General features: G+C 37.7%; 1 protein-coding gene across 1 annotated transcript in view; it reads left to right on the top strand.

Annotated features, from left to right (window-relative positions):
* The window catches only part of BMPR2 (bone morphogenetic protein receptor type 2), a 156029-nt gene extending 142486 nt beyond the window's left edge, over window positions 1-13543 (top strand). The window contains exons 11-13 of the mRNA XM_075529307.1: window positions 2249-2421; window positions 4862-6141; window positions 7402-13543. Coding sequence (XP_075385422.1) covers window positions 2249-2421; window positions 4862-6141; window positions 7402-7652 — 1704 coding nt within the window. The 3' untranslated portion in view covers window positions 7653-13543. The remainder of the gene's footprint in view (window positions 1-2248; window positions 2422-4861; window positions 6142-7401) is intronic.
* The last annotated feature ends 923 nt before the right edge of the window (window positions 13544-14466 follow it).

Below are 14466 nucleotides of genomic sequence, written 5' to 3'. Positions count from 1 at the left end.
CAAAACTGATGTACAAAAAGTATGGATTGTTTCGTTATCTGTAAGAGCACCCAACAAAATGATTAATTTAAAAAAAGATATTTACTTATGTACATGCCTGTATTTAGACCTCTAATGTCCTTTGCTTCCTAGTTCTTTCCTCTATTTCCTTTTTTTCTCTCTTGTCCCACGATCATGTTCAGCCTTCATTTGTGTTTCAGTAATTCCTCTTGGCTGCATTGCCCTTGATTAAGCCCCAGAAGGGATCCTATACCCTCCTCACCATCAGTTTTTGATCATTGTTACCCTTGTCCCTGGATGTGTTAACACCCATTTCCGTTTCCCAGATTCCCCCTCTCCTGTGTATTCGCACGACCCCCTGCCCAGAACCACCGTCCTGTTCAGAATTATTTATCCTGCCTATCTTATCTAGAAAGACATCCAAAAACACAATAATAAGTACAAAAACAAGACAAAGCAAAACTAAACAACAAAACAAAACAAGAAAAAGAAAAGCCTATAAATAGTTCCAGGTCTGTTTGTTGACCTTTAGGAGTGTTTTCCAGTTGAGTCTGATGGGGTGCCATACCTTGGCCCCAAAGCTATTTTTGGTATTCCCTGGGGGCTTCATTGCTTTGCTCCCCTTGCCTGCCCTGTTGCATACCCTTAGTGTTTTACCCCACTGTTACAGGGTATGATTGGGCACAAATCCCACTGTGTCTCCAGTCTTGTCCACTCTAGCGCTTTGGGTCAGTGAGGGACATTGTGTATCATGGTGGGGCTGGCCCTATGGTCCTCTCTGTGCTTTGGCTGCTCTGAGCAGGAATATCACCCTTGGGGCTTGGTGGGCCTGGATGTGTTCCACTCTCTCTCCTTCCCTCTTTGTTTGCTCCTGTGTGCTCTGATCAGACGCGAGCTGTAGCTTCATTTCTGGCCTCTGAAGTGCATTCTTCTGGGGGTGTTGACTCTTCTTTTGATGGCATGTCTATTCAAGTCTTTTTCCACTTTTAACTGGGTTATTGGGTTTTTATGAAGTTTAATTTTTTTATATTCTGAATGTAAGCTAGATATACCAATTATTTTTCACAGAACTTGTCTACTTTTTTCATGCTCTTAATCTTTTTTGAAAAAACAGGATGTTTTGATTTTTGTTGAAGTCAAATTAAACTGTGTTTTTTTATGGTCATGCTTTTAGTACCATTGTTCTTAGTATCATAGTTAAGAAATCTGTATTGCCAGATACAACCATTTCATGGAATATAGTTACCCTAAAAAGTTTACTCATTGTTTATCTGAAATTAAATTTTGACTGGGTGTCCTGTATTTCTGTTGTCCTAAATATGACAATCCTAGCCCAAAATTCAACAGTTCTGGTGGCATAGTGGATACATGTTGACCGGTTAACCATGAGGTCAGCAGTTCAAAACTACCAGTTGCTCCACAGGGGAAAGAGGAGGCTTTCTATTCCAATAGAGTTACAGTCTCAAAACCAACCAACCCACAGGAGCACTTCTACTCTGTTCTATAGGGTCTTCATGAGTCAGGATTGATTCCATGGCATTAAGTGAGTCTAAAATCATATTTTTTACAAGTGTATAAGATAGAGAAAGTGTAAATGCCAGAACAGGTAAAAAGTTTAAAGTATAAGACAAACCCAAAGAAGTAATCCGAAGGGATCCTGGATGAGTTCCCACCAAATTAGATAACACATGTTTTTTAAGTGGGAGTTCAGATTACCCAGAAAAGAAGGCTACTGTTCATTGGTAATATATAAGAACACTATAAAATTGAACTTTATTTTATTAAAAGATCATTTTGAATTATTTTTGATACTACTATTCAGACAAAGATGTCACACATTTAAGTTTTAAGACTGAGTTGAAGCCTTCTTGACTAAGAATAAAGGAGGAAAAACTCACCTGGTGTCAACATTCCATGAAACGCAAAATGAAGTGAAGTGAAATTGATGGCTGTTGATGGACATAACAGTGTCCAAAGCATCGAGGATGTAGACATCTCTAACGTCCATAAATGTTTACTCTTGTGGGCATTTCTTCAAGGAGTTAAAGTGTGCTTGCTTATTTCTTCTCACTTTTTGAGAAAAGTGATATTTTTATAATCTAAGACTAAAATATTTTACTGTAGCTACATATTTTATTTTACTAAAATATCGGACATTTACCTTTCTCTTTGTTTTGTAAACTAAAAAGCTTAGAATAACTCTGTTTAAAAATAAAAAATACCGTTTGACATGTACTTTGTAATACAGGCAGTGAGGTCCCTCAAGGAGACAATCGAAGACTGCTGGGATCAAGATGCTGAGGCTCGGCTTACTGCCCAGTGTGCAGAGGAGAGGATGGCAGAACTAATGATGATTTGGGAGAGAAATAAACCCGTGAGCCCAACTGTCAACCCTATGTCCACTGCTATGCAGAACGAGCGGTAAGAGCCTAAAATATTTGAACGGTGTTAGAAGCAGACCAAAGAGCAGGAAGTGTAAACACTGTTAAACCTAGTCATGATTAACTCATATACTCTAAAGCCATAAATTTTCTTTTAATTTTTTTTACTTAAAATTTTCTTTGGAATAAGCACAAGATAGAATTTATGAGTTATGCATTGGACTGTTAAGCACAAGGTTAGCAGCTCAAAACCACCAGCCATTCTACAAGAGAGAATGAGACATTCTGCTCCTGTGAAGATTTTACAGCCTTGCTGTGAGTCAGAATTGACTCCGTGACAGTGAGTTTTTTTGAGAAAAATCAAGTAAAAGAGATTAGTCTTTCTCTATTAATGCTCTAACTTCCCTACTATAATAAAGGTAAAATATTTTCATAGTTCTGAAAATTTATAGATTCTTTTCGATAGATTGTCTTAGTTTCCTTTGGTTGTTATTATTTACCACTCTTTTTTTCCTCCTTTTTTTACATTATCCATTTATTAAAACAACTCTTTCATGATAATTCAGTGTAATATTCATTATGATGAGTGTTGAGAAAGTCACTTCCCTCTGCATACATCACCACTCCTTTTTGGGGGATAGGAAGTGGTGGTTGTTTTGGGGTTTTTTTAAGTGCTTTTTTGTTTGTTTATTGTAGAAATGAAAAGTGAACCTACCTATACATATATCTCATTACTGTTTCACTGGAAGATAAGTTTTCTAGATTCCCTATCCAGTGGGCTAGCTTACATACTGTACTATGAATTTGACATAAAGGCAATTTGAAAAGTTTTTCCAATCCTATCATGAATATTTTTTATGAAACATTTGTTAAAACTCTCGACTTCTGGTTCTAAATAAAAAGCTTTTTAAAAAGTTTCTACTAAGAAATTTCAGACCATATAATTAATCTATGTTCTTTGGTCCATATTTGAGGCATATATATATATATACAATTGTAAAAAGATCTTTCAATACATGCTGAATTTTTTTAATTAATATGTCTAGAGAAGGATTATGAGAGAAAACAGATAAAAATGCACTGGGTTCTGGAATCTATTTCTTTACTATTTTCTATTGATCTAGTTTCTGAGCATAATCTCTATTATGAACTATGATCTAAAAATTTGGTTTACACTATTTGTTTATTTGAATTAGTTTTAGTGTATAAATCCTTAAACTATATAAATAAGCCAAGGAAAGTAGGTACTATTCTAAATTTGAAATTTTCCCATCGTACATATACAAGAACAGTATTCTGTTTCCACTCCCCCTTATCCATATTGTCCCTTCGCTGTACTCTACTTACTATATGTGCCCCTCTCAAGAGCTACTTCTGAGCTGGCGAGTGAGAAGATATCGTTGCTGCCTCCTATGCCATTCAGCTCTCTCACCCCCGCATCACTTGTCTTCTCACCTCTCGTTATAGCTATAGAGTGTCCCATCATTGAACCCTAAATGTATTCCCACCGTAGACTGTATTGTATCGAACATTACCCTCCATGACTCCTTAGCACCTTTTCCTATGCTGCACACCCACTTTCTTCTTACCCCTCCTGTGTCATTCTCATGTCTTCATCAGTCTAGCTTCATAGCATTTTTCTACCTTAACTGTTGATTTTCTGCTAAAATATTTCTATCTAGTCATTTCCAGTGGTTATACCTACATTGTTTGCTTTAAAGCTTCCCCTGACTTTTATTTTCATCCAATTGTAAAATAATCTAAATACATTGCGTGTGATACTCAAGAACCATCACTCCTGGGGCGTCTGTATGACAGAGGAAAGCCCTGATAGCCACAGGCAGCCCTGAATCTGTGATCTTTGGCTGAGTTCCCATTCTGCCTGATACACAAGGCTCTAGCGCTTCAGTGCTGTTGCTCTGGTGAGCCCCTGGAAGAAGATGGTCCAGTCCCAGGTTGTGCCTCTTAATGGAAATGCTGTGGAACAACCTAAAAGTTAATGGTTTTCATGAGTTCGGCCATTGGACCTTAACTGATCACATATTTTTAAAGACATCATGTATCTGGAAATAGGAGAGTACAAAAGAAATACACCCCACAGTTCTTCCTTTCATGGAACTTAATATCTGAGCAGACATCTTTAATACCTGGTTCATAAGGATATATTTAGTTGATATTATGGGGAGATTTTTTTAATTAGCCATTGTAAGCTAAAATACTTAACATGTATAAAAATTCCTAGATCCACGCAGATTTTTCATAGGACTTAATGCATGTAAACTATTATACCGATAAGTTATTAACCCTTAATAATTTGATTAGATTTTTAAAATAATGTGGGCCATGAATAAAATAAAACATAACTCAGACTTTAAAATCAGAAGTGTTAAACTTGGGAAAAAGTTCATTTTTTTTCAAAGTGTTAAATTTGTCATAAAAATACTGTCCCAATTGTGACACCACTTTTTTCTTTCTTTAAGCAACCTGTCACATAATAGGCGTATGCCAAAGATTGGCCCTTATCCAGATTATTCTTCTTCCTCATACATTGAAGACTCTATTCATCACACTGACAGCATCGTCAAGAATATTTCCTCTGAGCATTCAATGTCCAGCACACCTTTGACTATAGGGGAAAAGAACCGAAACTCAATTAACTATGAACGACAGCAAGCACAAGCTCGAATCCCCAGCCCTGAAACAAGCGTCACCAGCCTGTCCACCAACACAACCACCACAAACACCACTGGCCTCACTCCCAGCACTGGCATGACCACGATATCTGAGATGCCATACTCAGATGAAACAAATCTTCATGCCACAAATGCTGCACAGCCAATTGGGCCAACCCCTGTGTGCTTACAACTGACAGAAGAAGACTTGGAGACCAACAAGCTAGACCCAAAAGAAGTTGATAAGAACCTCAAGGAAAGCTCTGATGAGAATCTAATGGAACATTCTCTGAAGCAGTTCAGTGGGCCAGATCCCCTGAGCAGTACCAGTTCTAGCTTGCTTTACCCACTCATAAAGCTTGCAGTAGAAGTGACTGGACAGCAGGACTTCACACAGGCTACAAATGGCCAAGCATGCTTAATTCCTGATGTCCCATCTGCTCAGATATATCCTCTCCCCAAGCAACAAAACCTTCCTAAGAGACCTACTAGTTTGCCTTTGAACACCAAAAATTCAACAAAGGAACCCCGGCTAAAATTTGGCAGCAAGCACAAATCAAATTTAAAACAAGTAGAAACTGGAGTCGCCAAGATGAATACAATCAATGCTGTAGAACCTCATGTGGTGACAGTCACCATGAATGGAGTAGCAGGCAGAAACCACAGCATTAACTCACATGCTGCCCCAACCCAGTTTTCCAATGGGGTAGTACCATCTGGCCAGACAGCCAACACAGTGGCACATAGAGCCCAAGAAATGCTGCAGAGTCAATTCATTGGCGAGGATACCCGGCTGAATATTAATTCCAGTCCTGATGAACATGAACCTTTACTGAGACGCGAACAACAGGCTGGCCATGATGAAGGTGTTTTGGACCGCCTTGTGGACAGGAGGGAACGGCCTCCAGAAGGCGGCCGAACTAACTCCAACAATAACAACAGTAACCCCTGTGCAGAGCAAGATCACCCAACAAAGAGGGCTCCGAGCACAGCAGCAGATCCTGGACCGCCAAAGCCCAGAAGAGCACAGAGGCCAAATTCTCTGGATCTCTCAGCCACGAATATCCTAGATGGCGGCAATATACAGTGTAAGTGGAAGCACCATTCATCTCTCCTGTTGTATCTTTTTGGGACATTTTATTAACTCCTTAAGTGAATCAGGTAACATTTCAACCAGTGAATTTCTTATTCCTGCCATTTGGGGAAATAACAAACTATTGTGTCGTCCTCAAAAGTAATTAGACTACGGAGAATTTAGTAAAACGTTGTCTTTGATAACTAAGAAGTTGATGTTGTAGTATTCAGAATAATTCCCAACTCTGTATGTACTCTATAAAGCTCCTCTTCTGCAGGCACCTTCGCATACTTGCTGGGACTGATAGTGGTTAAGTAAATAGCACTGCTATTGCAGGGTTTAAAATATTTTGTTGAGCATACTAATAGATATTATACCTATATTAAGATTTTATTAGGTTTATATTAATAAATCTTCAAAACCCAGAGAAAATTCAGGAAAATGACCATACAGTTGATTGCAATTTCTTTTTAGTAGATTTTCCCTCAGGTGCCTGCAGTAAGGTGCTGTGAGCCCAAAGGAACTCTAATAAGTGGATATTTGGTTTCTGGCCCCCAAAGATTACAATATACTCAGGAAAGATTCAGGGTTTCCTAAATCCTGCAACAGTTATCATCATACAGATGCTTTCTCTCTCACACTGACAGTACTCGTGGGGTGGTACATTCGGAGGTTGTCAAGGGTTGTGAAGGGCTGTCAAGTTGTCAAGGGTTGTCAGTGGGTGAAAGGAAGGATACAGTTACCAAACAAAAAGGTCCCTTATCAAAGTCCAATCACAGAGCTGTGTTTGAGTAAAAAAAAAAAATTTTTTTTAAAAACCGGTATGAGGAGAGGGAATTTCTAGAGAATTTATATTCTAATATTTCAGCCATTCTTCTGAAAAAAATTACATACCAGCTGCCTTTAAAATTTCATCCATGTTGAATGCTGAGTAGAAAAGTTAAGTGCGTTTTGCACGATTAGAAATTCTATCAGAAATACCAAAGGATTTGGGATACAATTGAAAACAAAGTTTCATGTTTTCTATGTTGTTTTCTTACTTATTCTATAAAATAATTCCATCTGTTTTGGGGGGACAGAAAAAGGTGAAGGCATTTGGCTTAAAGAATCTTCAAAATAAATTGGTTAGACTTTGCCTGGGACAGTATTGCCTGTGCGTCGATGATCTCTGCAGACATTGGTTTTGACCTGTTCTTGGAAATTTAAATGTGAGGGCTCTACCTCTGGACAGTTTCTTTATATAAAGTTCCTTTTCCCGTGTTTTTCTTTGTAGTAGGCGAGCCAACACAAGATGGCAAATCAGGATCAGGTGACAAGATCAAGAAACGTGTGAAAACTCCGTATTCTCTTAAGCGGTGGCGTCCTTCCACCTGGGTCATCTCCACTGATCCTCTGGACTGTGAGGTCCACAGCAACGGCAGTGACAGGGCAGTTCATTCCAAATCCAGCACCGCTGTCTACCTTGCAGAAGGAGGCACTGCCACAACTATGGTGTCTAAAGATACGGGGATGAATTGTCTGTGAGAGATTTTCCAGCCTACGCACCAAGTGAAATTATTTTTCGCATCATTTAAACATGCAGAAGACATTTTAAAAACAAAAAACTGCTTTGTCCTCCTGTCAGCACCTCCTCCCATCCCTGCAAAAATGACTTGCTTTAAATAGATTTCAGCTATGCAGAACATTTTAGCTTATGCTTTTTTTATTTTATTTTTTAAGTTTTGCACTTTTGTTTAGTCTCGCTAAAGTTATATTTGTCTGTTATGACCACAGAATTATATGTGTGTGTATCAAAAGTGGTCTCAAAATATTTTTTTAAGAAAAAAAAAAGCAAAAACAATGTATTGCTGATAATCAGTTTGGACCAGTTTCAAAGGTCATTAAAACAGAAGCAAATTAAGACAGGTTTGACTGCAGTGGTGTCTGGTATCCATGTTTTTGTTTTTTTTCTGGGCACATGGTAGTTTATATGTTGCTAAGTTCCCTGAACATATTACCTGCAGGACTTTCTTTCTCTCGTGTTTTGTCTGACAGTGCAATAGTCTAGGCCCCGAGTAAGCGTTCAGGTGAGCTCCCTTCCTAACAGGAACACGCACATCTTCCATAGTGCAGACGTGACCCTGGCAGGTCCCTTCCAGGATGGTGAATTTGTACAGGTGAACGCGGCGGCCTGCTCTTCTGCTTCCTCTCCACATCATGGAGAAGGTTGGCACATCGCCTCCAAGGGCTCAAAAGAAGGAACCGCCAAAGCCTATTTGGAAATGCCTTTCATTTCTTTTAGGGAAACCTTTCAGATCCTAACCATTTCCTTCCAGGCATTTTAATAAACACTTTGGGTTCTGGTTTTGGAAGTTCATAAGAGAGCACAGAACAAAATAGAGGAAATCAAATTATAGCCCTTAAATTTTTTTTTCATTTTATTTTTATATGGAAGTTCATATTCTTTATTCATCTATTTAAGAAGTACATTTTTATAGAAAATGTACAGAGTTATAACTAAATGGAATTTTTAAGTAGGTAGATGGTTGAAACAGTATCCTATTAATGGTTTCATTCTCTGAGGAGGCCACTGTTGACTCAATTCAGTTTGAACCTATTGTAAGTATCTCTTCTGTTCCCAAGAAAACCGATGACTTTTCTGAAGATGATTCCTCTTCCTCCTAGAATTACCTAAAGCACTGTGTGGAAAAAATCATTTCCTGTGAGGCCAGATCCTTGTGGAAGGAAGGACGCAATGCTGCCAGATCTACCTGTTCGAGCAGACTGAGACGTGCCTCTCTTTTCGACCTTGTGCACGTCGTTTTTTGCGAATCCTAATTTCTCCCTTCTCCAGCTTTTCGCGTAACCTTCAATATGTGATCAGCGTTTATTACGGTCATCACATTAGAGTAGGCCTTCAAATCCATACGTGTCCTTCAAATCCATTTTTCTAAAGCTCTTCCTGCTTCTTTCATTACTAATAGTCTTTTCTAAAATAACAACCTCTGCGTGGTTTGACTTATTTTTTTTTTAAGTAAAGCACTTTGTCAAACCAGGGACACCACACACACACACACACACACACACACACATTATTTTCTATCAACTTATAAACATTGATCTCTTTTTTTTCTTTCCCAGGGCCTCAGAGTGCTTAAAAGATGTTATCTGAATATGTTTTGACTCTCATTTCTCTGGGAAATAGAAAACTAAGAAGAAAACATAAATCTCCAAATTTTAGATTTGGCATTTATCTTTTTAAACCATGTTTTCTCACTCGTATTCCTGTCTTTGTCATTTAGCTAAAGACAGCCTGCATTTTCCCATGTGTTCTCCCTAATTCTTGTAACTTGTCTGCATGCCTTTTCTTCCTGACCATCTTACAAGTTAGACGTCACAACCCGTAGCTATTGACTTAGCTGGTCTGCTGAACACAGTTTTGAGTTCTTAGAATTAAGATTGTTTTATGGTGCCCAGGATGCTTCCCTTTCATGTAGTATTGGTCTGTGTGGCTGGATGTATAATATGCTGCTGTTTTGGTAGAACATTCAGGCACCATGCTCCAGCACAATTGTGGTTTAGAAGCCAAGCCAATTACTTCCATGATTTTAGAAGTTAGGTAAACAGAAGAAGACATGTAGACATGCCTGGGCTGGTTGTTGCTTGAGAAACAATTACTAATTCAAAACAAATCTCATTCTCACATCTCCTTCAAGAGTCTTAAATCCTGCCACTTCTCTTCATGCTTAACACTCTTATATTACAAAGGAATGATAAAAGTACATGTGAAGGGAGCTTATGGAAATTGAGAATTTCCCCTCAGTAGGTGTGGAGGAATCAATTTCACGTGAACTTTTCAGTCTTGACAGGTCTTTGACTCCATCTGGAAAATTTTCTGCATCTAGTGACTTTAGAAAAAACTGAGTAGGATGCAGAAATGACACAGGATCTGATCTATTAATAAAGCAGCTTGGTATCGCTTTCTTATATGTATCCTCTTGTTCCAGGAAATGTACATTGGTTCTGAATGTGAAAAATAACTGAGAGAAGAAAACTCAAGTAATTATTGTGTTTCGATAGGAATAGTCACAAAAATTGGCAAGCATTTTGACTTGTAACATTTTCAAATCTGGCTTTTAATGCCAATTACAGTACCAGGGAGGCTGGTTTGCAGTCTCTGTAAACCCCTCTTAGAAGTTACTTAGAATGAAAAAATAGTTCAATTGACTTTTGTTTTCTTTCTCCCCTCTTTTCCTTCTTTGATATTTATCTACACGAATATTTCATTGGTAGTGGTTTGCTCATTGAACTTGAGATTACATATTTCTGTACAGTGTTTTATAAATTTATGTTGTCGTTTGCGAGTTATTACATAACTATTCACAAATTGCTTTATCTTCCCAGCTAACCCCATAAAAGTTAGAATCTGTATACACATTAATTGATTATTCTAGAAACTGTATAACACTCATAAACACCCCAGGATATTTATAACTTCTAGATTCTGAACTATGCAGAGTTCAGTAAAAACTACCTTGCATGATTCCTACCAAATGTATCTCCCTTTGTTTTAAGTAAATCTGGCAAATCACTGTTGACGCTAGTTGCACAAACACTACTCTCAAAGTAATGCACAAGAAAAGAGACACTCACGTGGCTCTCTGGTGCGCCTGCCCATGAGTTTCTCTGCGTCCCTCACTGTCTGTATCTGACTAACTCTAGCCCTTGGTTATCTAACTTGCTTTCTTCTGTGTCAGAAGAATTTTCCTTACATGCATCCTGCCTCCCTCCTGTTTAATTTCAAATCTCTTTCTCTTACCCAGTAGAGAACAGTTGGTTTTGCCCTCCAACGTAGTTACTCCTCTTTGCTTCAGGCCTCTCCTGACATCTGAGCCTTACTTCTTCAGACAAAATGCTTCAGTCCTTTACGTCTCTCTCCTCTGTCATTTTAATGGCTTAATTTATATTTAAAAACAAAATATGGTTATGTCCAAATTCATTAAACTAGTTCATTTCAATAGTTTGCTAAAAATGGAAAATTCAGATATTACCGTTTGACAGTGGATTCAACCATCAAGACTATTGACAGAATCAGCACTTAAGTTTTGTTTTGTATTAGTTGTTTTCTATTTCATTATGGAGTTTTATAATTTTATATTCTTATTAACTATACAAAGCCATGCATACATGTATACATGTATATCATTTTTTGGCCATTAAAAAGTATAACCCATGTTGCAGCAAGCTTGGTGTTAAAATTGAGCCACAAGAATATTTTACATGTTTCTTTGTATCAAATATCAAACACAAACAGGCAAGATTTACAACCCCCCCCAAAAAAAAATTTACAAACCCTACTATAATCAGGCATGACCTAGGAACATTTTGTAGACCACTTTTGAAATAATTGTATTGCAACATAGACTGGACTGTAACAATGTAAACTTTTAAGTGACTGGTTAAAATTGAGTATGTCTATAAAGAAAATTTTAGGAATTTATCTCATGGTAGCTATATATTGAAAGTAAATCCTTCGGAAGAACTTAAGATTTTATTAAAGGTGTGCCCCAAGTAAACCTGTTGTACCTGGAGAGTTGCAGTTCTGTGTGACGTTCATGGTGTTACTGCTCAATGTTGTGGACATACACGTTGATTTCAAAAGCCTAATTTGAAGTCCAGAGTTTTAAATCGGGATGTGAGAGAGGGAATCTTTGTAACTAAATAACATCATTACAGTAATCTTTAAACAAGTTACTGTATATTAAACTATAGCTTGACTCTTCAATGTTTTAAAAGACAACATGTTAGTTAGTCCCTCCCCCCATTTTATGTGTACTTTTAGATTATGGAAACATTTTCATGTTTTAGACTCATTATGTAGACAATATTGCTTAAATACTCAGGGCCCCTTCCATCCCCTTACACGTGAAAAAAGTTTACCATATATACTCAAGTATAAGCTGACCCAAATATCAGCTGAGGCACCTAGTTTTACCACCAAAAACGGCATTAAAAATGTGCGGAAAAACTCGGCTTTTACACAAGTATATATGGTAATTGGTAGCCTGGAGCTATTGATCCAGTTGAATATTTAAAAGTGTTAGTTGCACAGTTCATTTAACATTTCAGTTTATGATTTGCTATAATTTATATAGACATAATAAATACCATAATTCGTAAAACTTGCCCGGTTCCTTAATGACTTAAGAGAGGGAATGACTCAGCTAATTGGCGACACGCTACAGCACATCAGGCCTTCGAGTTGAAGCTCCATCTTCAAACTGTTTGTCCTTTGGTTAAATGGTTGTACTTGATGGGACACATTTATTTCACTTTATATCATTCCATAATGAGAAAGCTTAATAAAGTAACTTCTCTGAAACAAAACACTATAACTTTAAGTAATAGATTTTTTAAAAACGGTAATTTGGGATTACTTATCCAATTTATCATATTGTCATATTAGAAATTTTATTTTAATCAGACAAGTTCAGGCTCCAAATGTGTATGCTGTTTGCACTTGAAATCCTAGTGAAGGCCTTTCTAACCAGTCTTACCTCAGACTCCCCAACTTATTATTAATCCTCTTAAATACATAAAGGAAAAACATTTTCGAAGAACATTTAATTAGTAGAGTAAATTACTAAAAGATGCCCTTCAGAAATTGTTCATTGGGTCCCTGTTTGACATTGAACTGTTTTGGCTTCTGTGGCTTGGCTTTTTCTGGTCACATTTATTTATTAAAAGTCTTTTGTATGCTCTGTTATTTTGTTTCCATAGCAACTGTATACATGTGTAGAAGCTGGAATCATCCTTAATTTTCTGTTTATGATTTTCCCAATAAAGACACATGGATAGTTGTAAAATACACTAACTCTTAGGGTGTAACAGTAGCTGAAACATGGAGATGTATGGTCGTCACACTTTTGGACAGGAGAAATATAAGCTATGGAGCATCATTTCTGAGGATGCTTTTCTGGAAAAGTCTGACAATATTGGCAGTTCCTCAGAACCCTCTTTCTTGTTAACGGGTATCTTTTGTTGGTGTGTTTTACTCTTACATTAAAGGTAGAATATCATGTTATGGGTTTATGAATATTACTTTCAGTTATTTTGCTTTTGTATAAGCTGTCTGAGACCTTGCTATGCTGTATAAGTTGTGTTTGATGGATCAGTGTGTGTATGAAATAAAGCAAATCACCTTCTTTTGTATTATCTATGGATGCCACTATGAGAGAAGCTGACATTAAGCCACTAAAGCGTTTTCTATGAGTAATTGTAAGTAAGCAAATGCTTTGATATCTATAAGCCTAAATAAAAAGAATGTATGGATACAGGGACATTAGGGAAGATTTTAAAGACAGTGCTTTAGGTTTAAAAAAGGCTTGCTGTAAAATGGTGCATTATTCCACTTATTAAAGATCATATTAATGACAGTAATTGTATCTTTTGATTTTATGGAGTCACCAGAAATTATGATAGCTAGTATTACATCTTAATGTATTTGGCACTAGAAGACTACGTGCTCTAATTGGACTTCGGCAACTCAATGTGATACACAAAAAAATGTCAACTTAATCCTTGGTAAGGAAGGGGTCAAGAAAAAGCAAGACTGAATGACTTGGAGTGACAGTGCTCTCTGCTGGAAAAGTGGTGGTGATGACGACGACGGCAGTGACAATGACCCAGGACCAGGCAGTGTTGAATCTGTTGTAGGTTTGGGGTAGGGCTCCTGGGGCACAGTGAGCACCGCCACACCTCACAAAATTTGTAGTTGGCTACTTGCTGACCAATTGCTGCTACTGTGTGTTAGTGGAAATTTTCTCAATTCCGAAGTAGCTGGACTTTCTAAATGACGAAACTGAAGTTCAGGGAACATGAAACATATTGCCTGAAGGCACAGAATTGGTAAATGATGAGATTCTGATTTGAACACATCTGAGCTTAATGGCATACGTTTATCTTCCTGCCTGCACGACTCCCCACACCCTTTTACTTCGGAATAGAGTTTTCAAGTGTTGATTGTGGCAAGGAAAAATGAAAATGATTTCGTGAGTAGGCAGAATAACCAGAAATACATGAATCAGTTTGAGAATGCTGAAAAGCATATTGAAACAACTCTCTTGGCTTAACATCTGCTTCACATCATCAAATACAAGAGTGGCCTAAGCCAAAAGAGCAACTCTCAAAGCCAGGTGGTGGTGATGGGAGCAGGACAGAGCTTTTCAGGAGGTGGGGGCTTTGATAAGAGTTGAACAGAAGATGGAAGAATGAAGAGCGGACTGAAGAAAGTTGGTCCACAGGACCATACCACAAAAAGGGTGCCATGCTCTACTTGGAAGCATAGTGGATTATTAGG

This window comes from Tenrec ecaudatus, chromosome 13 (genome assembly GCF_050624435.1).
Source record: "Tenrec ecaudatus isolate mTenEca1 chromosome 13, mTenEca1.hap1, whole genome shotgun sequence".
Classification (NCBI taxonomy): Eukaryota; Metazoa; Chordata; class Mammalia; order Afrosoricida; family Tenrecidae; genus Tenrec; species Tenrec ecaudatus.
This window is presented reverse-complemented; position numbering and strand designations above follow the sequence as displayed.